Source organism: Pomacea canaliculata, linkage group LG12, assembly GCF_003073045.1.
Source record: "Pomacea canaliculata isolate SZHN2017 linkage group LG12, ASM307304v1, whole genome shotgun sequence".
NCBI classification, from domain to species: Eukaryota; Metazoa; Mollusca; class Gastropoda; order Architaenioglossa; family Ampullariidae; genus Pomacea; species Pomacea canaliculata.
Genome location: NC_037601.1, coordinates 6,176,578 through 6,189,243, shown reverse-complemented (window position 1 = coordinate 6,189,243; position 12,666 = coordinate 6,176,578). Strand labels below are relative to the sequence as shown.

General features: G+C 39.1%; 1 protein-coding gene across 5 annotated transcripts; it reads left to right on the top strand.

The window, feature by feature from the left end:
* The first annotated feature begins 1,442 nt into the window (after window positions 1–1,442).
* On the top strand, window positions 1,443–11,351 carry LOC112553210. 5 transcript variants are annotated; one of them, XM_025220288.1, is made up of 12 exons: window positions 1,443–2,918; window positions 3,416–3,430; window positions 4,892–5,177; window positions 5,471–5,638; window positions 6,045–6,281; window positions 6,584–6,788; window positions 6,974–7,194; window positions 7,480–7,761; window positions 8,455–8,675; window positions 9,452–9,640; window positions 10,308–10,524; window positions 10,767–11,351. In XM_025220288.1, the coding sequence occupies exons 3-12, from the start codon at window positions 4,947–4,949 to the stop codon at window positions 11,067–11,069; spliced, it is 2,274 nt and encodes a 757-aa protein (XP_025076073.1). In that variant the 5' UTR covers window positions 1,443–2,918; window positions 3,416–3,430; window positions 4,892–4,946; the 3' UTR covers window positions 11,070–11,351. The 5 variants fall into 5 exon arrangements, with proteins under 5 accessions (XP_025076073.1, XP_025076074.1, XP_025076072.1 ...); XM_025220289.1 differs by lacking the exon at window positions 3,416–3,430 and having other exon boundaries at window positions 1,443–2,071; XM_025220287.1 differs by lacking the exon at window positions 3,416–3,430.
* The last annotated feature ends 1,315 nt before the right edge of the window (window positions 11,352–12,666 follow it).

The window sequence follows — 12,666 nt, the reverse complement described above, 5'->3', positions numbered from 1 at the left end:
GCACAGGATCTGTGAAGGAAGATATTTTGGCTGTTGAAAAAAAATTATGAAAAGATGTATACTAAAAGTGCTGCGATAAAATAAGAATTTTTGACAAGATATTCCCAGGCCTTTACATCTATTTACAAACATTACACCTCTCCAAAGATAGCAGTTCCATGACAGGATCGCGGTGGCAATTGCTGAACATGGTCTGGCGCAGTCACAACATCAGGTCTACCACGAAGCACAATATTTGTACAAGTTCCTCAAACCATGGTAGTACCGATCCTGCTTTACAGATGTGAAACGTGGACTCTGCTCACCGATACGGAGATCGAGGAGAATTGGGGAACAAGTGGCTACCCGGAACACAGGGAACATAAAACCGATGACTTGTATGACGCCAGGAACCCCTATATACTCTCTCTAGTCAAGCGATGTAAGTTAGTCTGGTTTGGCTTTGTTAAGCCGACACGACACTTTTTCGAAGAACTGCATGGTTTACAAACTTGAAGGAGTGGACTGGTCATCGTGCGAGGACCTGCATGCTCACCATCGCCCAAGTCAGGCGTGTGGCGGCCTTGTCAGGTGCGCGTCTGTCCATGTGCTGTCCCCAACAACCAGTACCAGACAAGGGACGAATGAATAAATGACAAAGATAATAAGAAATGGGGTAGGGGGTGGGGAAGGTCATTAACTGCTTTATCCTGTAAGTTACAGCGTTCAGTTTCTTCCTAAATTATTTCATGGTTTAATTTATCATCATTGCAGTGCAAAGGTCTGAGAGACAAGTGCATTTTTAAAATCCATGAGTTACTACGCAAATAATACAAAGTCACCAAATCTGAGTGAATTCAGGATATACAAGTATTCAAACAGGTCACCGTGACATCGTATTGAAACAAAGGTATGCCTATAACGCTCTCAGTTCCTCCATTTGCTGTGGTCTTAATAAGAGTATATAATATATATATATACACTCTTCCAACATTGCAAGCACCTGGATGGGGATGGCTTAGCAGATTATAGCTCCTGGATGGAACTAAATTTGGGGAGTTTAATTAGCATTTGCAATAAACTGAACCCAGTCGTTTAAAAATGCTCTTTGAGGCCTTTAAAACGCACTGAGGTATGTCGCCCTTTAAAATGAAGAACTGATTGCACTGGGTTCTCGAAAGGATTACAACTTATAAATGCAATACAAATGGTCTTCAACTGTTGGTCCTTTATTGATGCACCGAACAGAAATTAACAAACCACAGTCTTGTGTACTGTGCAATGCAGTCATCTGTGCATAGCTGCAATATTTTTTTTTTCTATGAGAAATATTCTTTGTCAGCGGGCAAGAAACTCCAGTCAGATCGCGTTCACGCGTTACTGCTGAACCATTAGGGTAACGAAAACGCTGCAGGTAAGTATATATATCCTTTTGCAGAGACTGGTGAGGGGCTGGCATCCTTGAGCATCTTGCGCAGCCAGCAGCCAGGCGCCAACTGTGGAGCAGCAGCCGAGGCCTGTACAGCGCGTTGCAGGTGACTTGGCAGTATTCACAGGGACGAAAGAGCTTATCGTCCGAGAAAGCACATCAGGGAACTGTTTCTGTTGTCGGTGCAGATTTCGAGTGCTACGACCACGAACTTGTGTTACGACAGTGTAGTAGACATTGTGGCTGACTCAAATGTTGGTTCTGCATCAGCTGTCATCAGTATTTGTGTTGGATGCTGGGGCCTCCCTTTAGCAGCATTCCACGTTCTTCGTGTTTTCGTCAGTTGTTTGTAGCCATTAACGTCGTCAGCCAACTGTGTATTCCAGGAGATAAAGGATGTTCTTTGTGTGTGATGTGCATTGCTCAAAAGAGTAATCCTTTTGGTTATCAAGGGCTGTATATTAGTTTGGATAATTCTCATAGTTACATGAAGCACAGCTGACCTTGGGTTTTCAAGATCATTACAGTTATAGCCCTCGCAGAATTTCCACTGCGTAGATATTAACAATCATATTCACATCGTAACGGAATTTACTGAGTTTCAAAATAGTTCACAACTTTTATATAAAGGTTGGATTGTCCTTTTCATTGACTGCTTCACAGGTGAGGTGAAGTTGCTTTGAAGTTCAAACCCTTTCTACCCTGTTTTCCTCCTTCTTTTCCCACCATTTACAACCTTAATTACCGAAGGTATATGCAGAAGATTCGATCTATCCTCTTGTTCATCCTTATTGTCCACGTTTCCCTGACCTTTGACCTTTAGTTTAACCCTCAGCATGATTCTTTGAGTGACTTTCAACACCCCTTTTGCGTTCGTGTGTTTAAATCTAGTGTGTGCATCTGAGGGTCGGAACAAACTGCAGTTTCGATTGACTTTTGATGAAGTAATGCTTTGGATAGCAGCTTAGACTTTCCCTCTGACACCCGATATGCCCTGCATCCAAGTCATCAATGAGAATGTAGATATCAGTTGTCTTCAGTGATCCTGGTGTTCTAGTAGAGTTGATCCTTATTGTTTGTTTGGGTGCTTCTCATTCTTACCACCCCATTTAGGAGGAATTGATTGTATTTCCCCATCTTACCCCGAGTGCAACCCCGACTAAAGTTCCACCAAAAGAATCTCCAGTTTGTGTTTTATTGGTTTGCTGTTAATCTGGACCTGCATACTGTCAGTTTTAATCTTAACTGACTGCCTCCATCTCCACGAAGTTAAAACTTTTGACCATCTCACTGACAATTTGAACCCGTTACTGAATAATGCCACCGATACTGACAGCCTGATCCCCTGCCTGAATCTCTGCCACTGTCACTGGTACCAGAACCTTTGACAGTGCCACTGACTGACAGCCTGAACCCTCTGCCACTGTCACTGAATCTCTGTCACCACTCAACCCCTGAAGTTTGTTGCTACATATTTTGAGTTCTACATCCATCAACACCCACAATGATGGTAATGTCATAATAGATTTCTGGGTTTTTTTTATCTATAAAACTGATTATGAACCATCAATTTAAAATATTGCATTATTGTAACCTGTATGTGATATCAGAGCTGATGTTTGAAATATTACAAATATTACAGCTTATAAATCCCTTCAGCATATCAATCATTAGCAGATATATATATATAGTCTTCTTTACCAATGAATCTGGTGTGGGATGTTGAAACTGATGTTCATACAATGAGGGTAGGTGTCAAATGTCAAACAAATGAACTAGTTTACCCATTTGGAATGTGAGGAAAATGGGGGGACGGAGCAATTTCTTTGAGATGCTGCAGTTAATTAATGTCTACAGTTAGTCAAACATTGTCAAAATTAAAACCTTGTTTATTTAGTGTCTGAACAAAACTCTTCAAACAATGGCTTTAATGAAAATGTGATATTCATATTGATATTGATTAATTTAGCCATTGTGATCTAAGACAAGATCAAATTTGCATTGCAGTTCCAGACAGACATGGTCAGTGATATTTTGTAGTATAACTTCTTGTAATGTGTATAGCATCTCTTCTGTTCAGCATGAAGGTTGGTACAGTAATCAGTATCATGCCAAGAAGGTATCTTGTCACTATGTGCATGTATCAAGAATATTTGTGCAACTGGAATGCAACAGTTCACTAAGTAGGATCCAGGAAGTACACTTCCAGCATTCTGTTTAGCATGCCAACAATATAAACACAGTAGCCTAGTCAAAGCAGGATCAAGATGCAGATTTGACATTGCTTATTAGCAAAGATTGACTATAGCCAGTCAATTGTTTTTAAACATGTAATGGCTTTTCTCTTCCATAGTACTGTTTGACATGAATCCCTTCCCCCTTGTGCAACTGCTTTGGTGTGCCCTCCCTTATCCCTCCTTTGGCATCTATTATCACATCTGTCTTGTCTCCTATTTTGTTTTTCCATTAGATAATTCCTATATGAATCTCCCAATACTTTTATTTCTCCATTCTTCTCTAGTGTACTCCACCTCTTCCTTTCCAGAGCATTTTCTGAGATAGCTCTTCAACATCCATCTGTAGCTGAAGCTGAGCATAATCAGAATGATAATGCATTTTCTTATAAGCTTCAAGAGCAAAGATGTAATACACATAGTTCGCTTTTTTTCTGGAAGATATTTTAATGTTAAGTGGGCAAACATATAATCATTATGCAGAATTACAAGTAATATTTGCATAGTGAAGAGGATTTAATCTCACATAAAGCTATATAACAATGTTCATTGGTTTAGTGATAAATGATGGCTGTCATACGTTGTTTATGCATAATGTTGCCCATAGTCCAGAAAAAGTAATTTTATTTACTGCCTGTGACTATAGTCACCTGCCCAACCAGCATATTAGGGAAGATACAAGGCTGCACAAGGAGAGGTAACAATCTTCCACAGGCTGGTCCCTAGACATTATGAATTTGCCTCAATGGCCATTAGGCCATGCAGTCTTTCACATTTACCTTTTAGCTAATGAAAACATTTATCTGACATATAATATAAAGCAACTGTCACAATGAAATAGCAGTTGTCAGGGAGAACACATGATGTTTGATGGTGAGGGACTATAATATAAGTGGTTAATAAAGAGTTTTATCATTAGGACTATTTGTAGAACTCCCCTATGTCCATTATTGGGTTGCTATCTTGTCTAGTTATTATAGCTTACAATTCTGATCTGCAGATGCACGATATAAAATCACTTTGAACTGGTTTTTTGAAAAGAGATCAGACAGACCAGAGCTTTTTGGCTATTTGTGTAACTATAACCCTAAGTCAATAAAAATTGATTATCCATTTGAATGTCACTGTCATGTCACTTTCAAAAATGGCTGTATGGATCTTCTGGTATACGTCTAAAAGAAAATATAGTAGTTCCACAATTTTAGGCAAAAGCTGGTGATTTCTGTTCTGCATGATTCATCATCCATAGATTCCAGCGGTTTGTAAGCTGTCAGGGGTCAGTTTGTGTCCACACTTCTGGAAGAATGTCAGCCATAGAAATATCAGAAGGTCCAGGTTCCAGTACAGCAAAGGTGTGTTCTCCTACATCACCTCCAGAGAATGGAACAGGAGACTCACATGACCCTCGACACATTGACCTTGAGCTTGTGCCAGATCTTGTGCAGCATTTGACCCAGCAGCTGAATGAAAATATGGCCATGACAAAAGCTGAAAAGGCCAGGTGTTTACGACAGAGAGCAGAATGTTTCTTAAGGGTAGGGACTCACCTCAAGGACGATAATGTCAAAGCCTGTAGAGGCCGTTAAAGTGTTTTGTGATTAGGATACTACATTTGGTGGCAGCTGTATTTATATATTTAGGAAGGTTGTAAATTTGACACACAGACTGCAAAAGAAGCTTGCTACACAATTCGCATTAAAAGTAATGTGTTTTGAAGTACTTGTTTAGAAGTACAGGCGGGGTGTGGGTGAGTATATCAGTGTACATGACATTTATAGAAGTTTTGATTATTGAACATATCAGCTTCATTGGTGGTGATATTTTGCAGCTTGGTCAGAACAAAGCCGCTCTTAAGGATGCAGAGGCAGCTCTTGGTGAGAACCCCCGTGAGGTGGGTGCTTCCATTGTTGCGGGCCAGGCAGCTGCTGGCTTGGGTCAACTTAAAGAAGCCTTCCTTAAGTACAAGATTGGTCTCCAACAAGATCCAAACAACAAGGTTCTTAATTCTGTAGTAGTTTAGATGTTAAGCATGAAGTTCTTAAATATTAAAAGTATACCAAAAGAAGAAAATAAGCTTTGAACTAGCATATTTGAAGGGATTTCTCCTATCACATCTGTTTACAATTCTAGAAGATAAGTATAGAAAACACACAGAGGCACCGAGTAACAAGAACAGAAAATCGTGGTTTTTATCATTTGCAAATGAAAGAAATGAGCAAGAGCCTGGCACCTGATCACATCTGTCATCATTTATAAAGAGCGGCACACAGCGCCATCACAATTTGACTTTATTTTTAGGATGACATACAGTGACAAAGAGTAAGAGTTTTTTCCCTTCTTAATCAAGTCTGTTTTATTCTATTACTGATCCTCTTTACAGATGATTTTTATCCTTTCTCCAGGAAATTGTAGAGGAGCTCAGGCGCTTGCAGAGTAGCATTCTTGAGCAATCGGAATTCGAGCAAGAAGAAGAGCCCACCTACAATGCACTTGACTTTTGCAGTCAAAACCCTTACCCTGGGGATGACCAGCAACTCCTCATGGAACGAGAAATACTCAATGTCAAGTATGGCATCTCTGACAAGCTGCTCAAATCTAGCAATAAAATCAACCAAGCAGAAGCAGCCAAGCAACTCAAGGTAAAAGGCTGTTAGTGATGTCCCTAGAAATTTTTCTTTTAGCTCTGTTTACAGAGTTCTTTTTGGAACTGAAAATTTTCTTGAGAAGGATCGAGTTCGTTTTCCTTTGCTTTAGGCCCCACAGTTATTTAACAGTCATATGAGACAGGTCTGCACAATCTTAGATGCAAAAGGATATTAAAGAAAGACTTTTTTCATTCTTATTTAAAACATTTTAATATGCTCATAGAGACAGCATGATTCAGAATGATTAGTTGAAGTCCTTAATTTTCATTTTGTGTGATTGTTTCCATAATTATCAGCTTGCTTATGAGGCTGTGACAACTGGCCAACACAGTGAGGCCGTTGCCTATTGCACACGTGCCCTTGATGCTGATCCCAGCAACCTCTTTGGTCGGATGTTTCGTGCTCAGCTGCTGATGGATCGGCAAGACATGGTTGAGGCTCTGAAAGACTGCTGGATGATTCCCAAATCTAAAAGAACATATGATATTTGGAAGATGGGTGGTAAGTTATGATAGTTTCATTTATATTTGGAGAAAAATGTTTGAAATAAAAGTCTTTTTTCTTTCTTTTATTTTCTATTCTTTTTATCTTCTTCTTCTTCATCATCATCGATAACAACAACAATGTCATACCTGTGTTAAATGATCTTGTCTCTTGGTTTTCATCTGATCTGTTTCCTTTACTAGGTCAGATTCTTTATCACATGTGGCTGCCAGTCACAGCAGAGTTTTGGTTGCGGAAAGCCACACTAATGAGTGGGGGTAATAGCCAGGAAGTGGGTATGCTATTCCAGAAAGTGCGAGTCAAACGCCTTTACGATCCATTGACAGAGTCATTTCCAGTGGCAGTTGATTTCACCCAGTATGGTAGAGCTGTTGTGGCTACAGAAGATGTCAAAGCTGGTGAGGTAAGAGACATGTGCTAACAATTGTGATGATTGACATCCCTTCATGTGAAGTGCTGAACAGTCTTTCGACAATTTTTGGTGTGATTTTATCATGACACTGCTGTAAAACAGATATAGTAGATTCTGAAGCAGACTAGCTTATAAGTCAGTTTGGTGACATGTTTCCTTCCCATCATTATCGATCAGTCTTTTGTTGTTCTTTTTGTATATTTGCAAATGTCACAGAAAGGACTCTTACTACAACCTTGTTTACTTCATAAAAGTGTGTGATTTGTGTGAGAACAGGTCTTGATGAAGGATCTGCCACTGGTACATGCACAGACTCTAGCCTCACGTTATGTGCCAGCATGCTGCCACTGCACCTCTAGCCTTATAACTGCCACGGACTACTTTGGAGATGCGTACTCTGGGCTGAACAGCCAGGCCAAAGAAGTTGTGGCCCGCCACTGGCCAAAAGTCACACCTGTGTGGTGTCCCAAGTGCTCACGGGAGATGTACTGCAGCCAGCAGTGCTTGGAGGCTGCATGGGAAAATAGCCACCAGGTTCTCTGTCCTAGTGTCAACAAGGTTGGTGTAGAAATGTTTACTCTGGTAAAGACCAGGCTTGATATAAATTAAATCTATTTTATGGTATGGACCATAATCTAAGAGGTAATGCCACATGCAAAAATATAAAAGTTTCATCTATCATTCTTTATTCGTCACTACAGGAAATAAGTAACATCTTCTCCATCATTCACTTATATATGTTTCTTCTATTGATTTGTCTTCATCAAAATGGATGCATATGTTATCTGGTATAAACTGAAACTTAAGGTCATATTTGCAACTTCCTAATCATGATATTAATATGTCAGACGTACTGATGAACATAAGACACAAAACTTTTCACAGATCAACAAATATGAAAAGTGAGGGAGAGGAGTCACCCTCTAGCCAGTTAGGTGAAGTGACATCACTCTCCTGTAGTCTTCCGTCTGTGTGTTAATATTGTACACACTGTAGACAATAACAGCTCTCTTGCTTATATCTTTGTTATTACTGCAGATGTTGCATTTGTCTTTAACATCACCCATAGGGGCTACTCTTCCTTCATTGTCATTATTTCCATCACTCTCATTCAAGGCTTTTCTTTAAGGCATGTCATTTTGTTGAGTATCTACTGTAACATATATCTGACACTCGTAAGTTTGACATTATTAAAAACAGCTTTGGTAAATGAGGTATAACTGCTTTGTAAAGTGGTACCTGTGGTTTCAGGCAGCAGGAAGGCTTTATGATTTGAGAGACCATGATGGATATGGATATGATAGCCATGGTAACTGGGTGGAACTATGGGGAGGCCACTACTCACCTTTTGTCCTTGCCAAAATATGGGCATCCATCTTGTGTCACGTCCACCGCTTGATGGAAGCTGATGGTAAAATGGGTGAACATCCGACCATAGAACAGTGGGCCCAAGCTAAGGCCCCATTCAGACGGTCAGTTAGCCTTAACTATTTGTGAGATTTGTTACTATTACTCAGTACAGGCTTACAGACAACCTATTCCTATATGAAGGATGATTTCTGCATAGTCAATTTCAAGTTTATTTGCAAACATCAGGTTTTGTGAGTATCTTTATGGGTCAGTGGTGATGAATTGATTAGTGCACTCTGAAGATTTTTAATCCTAGAGGCAGTATGGCCACATGCTTAGTGTCATACACATAACTATACTGAGACCTCGGGCTGCAGACATAAAGTTGGGTTAGTCATGTCCTTGGGGTAAAATTGGAAATCAAGGGCAATTCTTGTCTCCACATAGTTACAAAGTACTGACTAGATATTATTACTCTAGGCTACTTTACCTCAGGGAATCATTTCTACTGCTTTTTAACTACAGCCCTGAGGGCAAAGCAGCATCCATGGAATCTGGATACCACTTTATAACTTTGGAGAAAAGATACTTGTTTTTGATTTCCCCTTATTGTTCCAGGGAATGACCTACCTGCACTTTATGAAGATAAAATGCATTCCAACATTGTTTCAGGGAGTGACTTAATTGCCTTCACTTTATAATTATGGCTTCTGGGTTACGCTTGATGCACAATGTCTGCTCATTTTGAAAACCTTTTTTGAAAATATTGATCAATAAGTCTATATCATCAGAATATGTGAACAAGTTCATGAAAATAAAAGGTTCCACCTGTGAGGAGACTGGGATGTGTGTGTGGTTTGCAAGGAATTTTACTGATGTCTCTCTTTTACAATGCTAGGTTTATTGCATTTGGTACTGCACCTGCAACAGAGCGTATGCCTGAAATGCTGAGCATATTTCAAGAGGTATTCAGCAACTGTGCGGGTGGTGTGGACTATCCCATTACAGAAGCAGAGTTCAGGGGACGCTACTATCAGGCAGCATGCAACCTTCAGTGCTTTTCAGCTGGTATTACTCCATTTCAAAGGTGAAACATAGCTTATGACTAAGAATACGTTAGTCGAAAATACTAATACAAATATTGAAAACACCTAACCATTAGTTACCTTGGTTCATGCTTTCTTTTCTTTTTAATCCAAGCATCTGGCAGAACCTCATCGCAAATACAGAAAAGGGATATAGAATTTCAACAAATTGCTTTTAAAATTCAGTGTATTCTGAATTAGCAGTACAAGGCATGCTTATTGAATTCTGCTCAATGTTATCAGGCTCATTCATTGAAGCAGTTCTTTTAATCTTGATTGCCTCTGCTAATATGATTTTTCAATGGAGGTCTTGCATGTATAGTCCTTAGGTCTGCGATCTAGGGCTGGATGTGTTATTTTGATGTACACAATCAGGGGTTCTGAACATTTCAATTGATGGTGCACTGTCTGAGTCTTGTGCAGACATTTGTGCTCAGCGATATGTGTGTTGTGTGTAAAAAAGCTTTAAGTCTAGAGTAGCCAGTCTGCAGGAAATAGATTGTTTAGGTCTGGCATTTTCGCTGACAGGGTCCTGGTGATTCATACATCTTCACCTTTAAAATGCTTTTTAGCCAAATGCTTGTAAGAAGTGGACAAATGGCAGTTCAAAAAGAAATTTAAAAAGTTTATTCAAGCAGTAGTATAATTGTGCAGTTGCATCTTGTTTAGGTTTTTGACAAATCTCAAGGATGATCTTGATGGCTTGAGTGTCCTAATGCACCTGGATGAGCGGAAAGTTCCGGAAGCCTATTTTGCTGGCATGTTCCCAGTGCATGCCTGCCTGAATCACTCCTGTGACAACAATGCTGAGGTCAGCAATGGCATCTACATGGACAATTTTGGGGTACAGGTTACAGCCAAAAGGGACATCAAGAAGGGTGAAGAGGTAATCTGATGTGAAATTAAGACAACACTACTCTTTGTCACTACTTAAAATTATCAGCATTGCTTTTACAAAATGTTGAAAATGATGCTTAAAAAACATAAAATTGACCCAAGAAATGAAACACAATCTTAACCACATATTAAAAAAAATGATAATAGCAAAAACATTTATAATTAGCTCCCATTAAAGGGTAATGCCTTGGTAATATGATAGTCATGATTATAATGGTTACGATGTTGCAGATTTTTATCACATATATAGACACTGCACTGCCTCGCATGCTGCGCCGGGCCTGGCTTTACAAGTCTTTCAATTTCTGGTGCCAATGTCGACGATGCCGCTTTGAGGGGGATAAAGCAACCGTTTGCACCCAGTGTGGAGTAAAAGCAAAAGGAAACAAGCAATTTCCAACTTGTGGAAAATGTAGGAAAGCGTGGTATTGTTCTACACAATGTCAGCGACAAGCTTGGGTAGAAGGTCACAAAGTCATTTGTCAGGCACGACACTCGGTGGTAGCAACTCCAGCTGATTATGAAGTGTGTTAATAACCAGCAACAGCACTAGGTTTATTACAAGGTGACAATAAATGACTATAATATTATTGCCATGTTCAAGTTACATTGCGTTTGCTCATACCGTGATCTTTATTGCAGAGATCTGTCCCATGTTACTGACTAACAGTTTCAAATCTTTGTAATAATTATTGATCTGTTTGGTCTTAAGGGAAACTGTATGTATATGTATCCATGTGTGAGGGTGCATAGGACTGTCTCAGATATGCTACTATAGTTTACTAAATATAGCTGTAGGTGCTATGTTCTAAAAAACAAAAACAAAAAAACAAAAAAAAAAGAAAAAAGAAAAAAGCAATCATCTGTTACATGTTGAAAAACATCATTCAACAATTTATGAGCATTACTTATATACTAATCAACATAGTTGTGATTATAGTCAGTTGACTAGTCTGCTGCTCCTCTTCCTCTGCAGATTTATGACAGTCTCTATCCTTACTGTTTGTTATGTGATTTCTATTTGTCTTTTATTGTTATCTTTTTTTTTTTTTTTTTTTTTTTAGGCCCTTTCACCCCCCCTGGGGCATAGGCCATCGACTACAGTCTTAACTGTTGTCGATGTTTCGGTAGCAAGGATTTGTTTTACGGGATGGGGGTGCTTCCTCCTTTTCAGCGGGCTTGGGACCGTCCTTGTCTGTTACAGGCGCTAACCGTTTTTTATTGTTATCTGCTTAGTTGTTTTTCCTTTCATCCTTTATATTTTGCCCACTTCCTGCTTGTCTTAATCGCTGAGAACATGCTCCTTTGTGAGCATCATTATGTACTATATAAATCACATTATTATTATTTAGAGGACTAAAACACTTGTGCTGGTCCCACACGCCACACCTTTTCTCCCTTCCTACTATTACCCAAATAGTAACTAAACAGGTTTTGATCCTGAATGCTTTTCTTATTTCTCATTCATTTCTATGATTCCTTAATTTGAAGAAAGAAGACTAGCTTTTTTTCCCCAAATAGCTTTTTAAGTGTGGCTTGCAAAGCTTTTTCACCCTTTGAGTTCCAGTGTGTAATTTGTTCATCTCCAGAATATACAGTGTAAGTATGCACACATTATAAGTAAACACTATATAAGTGTGTAATTCCTTCATCTCCAGTTGGCACAAAAATTATGTCCTGCGCTGCCAGACAAGGAAGGCTCAGAATTGAGATCCTTACTGTTATCAGGTTTATTCTTACCAATGGTGTACCTGTATTTATTATAAGATTTATTTCTTTAAAATTGTTAGTGTTTTGATTTGTATTTCATAATTGGTTGTTTGAAATAAAAAAAAACTTGCTGAAATGTCATCTAAACTGCTTCATTCTGTTTTTATTTTTATGACCAGTAACAAACTGCTGATTCAGGTATATGAATGATTATCAGCAGTTGTTTTGGAGGTTAAGGTTAAAATGTACACAGCTATTACCAAACATATGGAACAAAATTTATCTTTTTATCAGCTTACCCATCTTTTCAGTCTACTCCCCTGCAAACGCATTATCTCCCTCTGTCTCTCACATAGACCCAATCATCTGGGCACTGCTTGTCTGTCTTTGTTTCCAAGTTTGCAATCACTTCTTAATGCTA

Coding starts and splice junctions, on each gene's coding strand:
- LOC112553210 (XM_025220286.1), top strand. CDS start 4,185: ATGTTCATTGGTTTAGTGATAAATGATGGCTGTCATACGTTGTTTATG. Junction 8,676..9,451: donor GCTAAGGCCCCATTCAGACG/GTCAGTTAGCCT, acceptor TTACAATGCTAG/GTTTATTGCATTTGGTACTG. Junction 10,525..10,766: donor ACATCAAGAAGGGTGAAGAG/GTAATCTGATGT, acceptor ACGATGTTGCAG/ATTTTTATCACATATATAGA.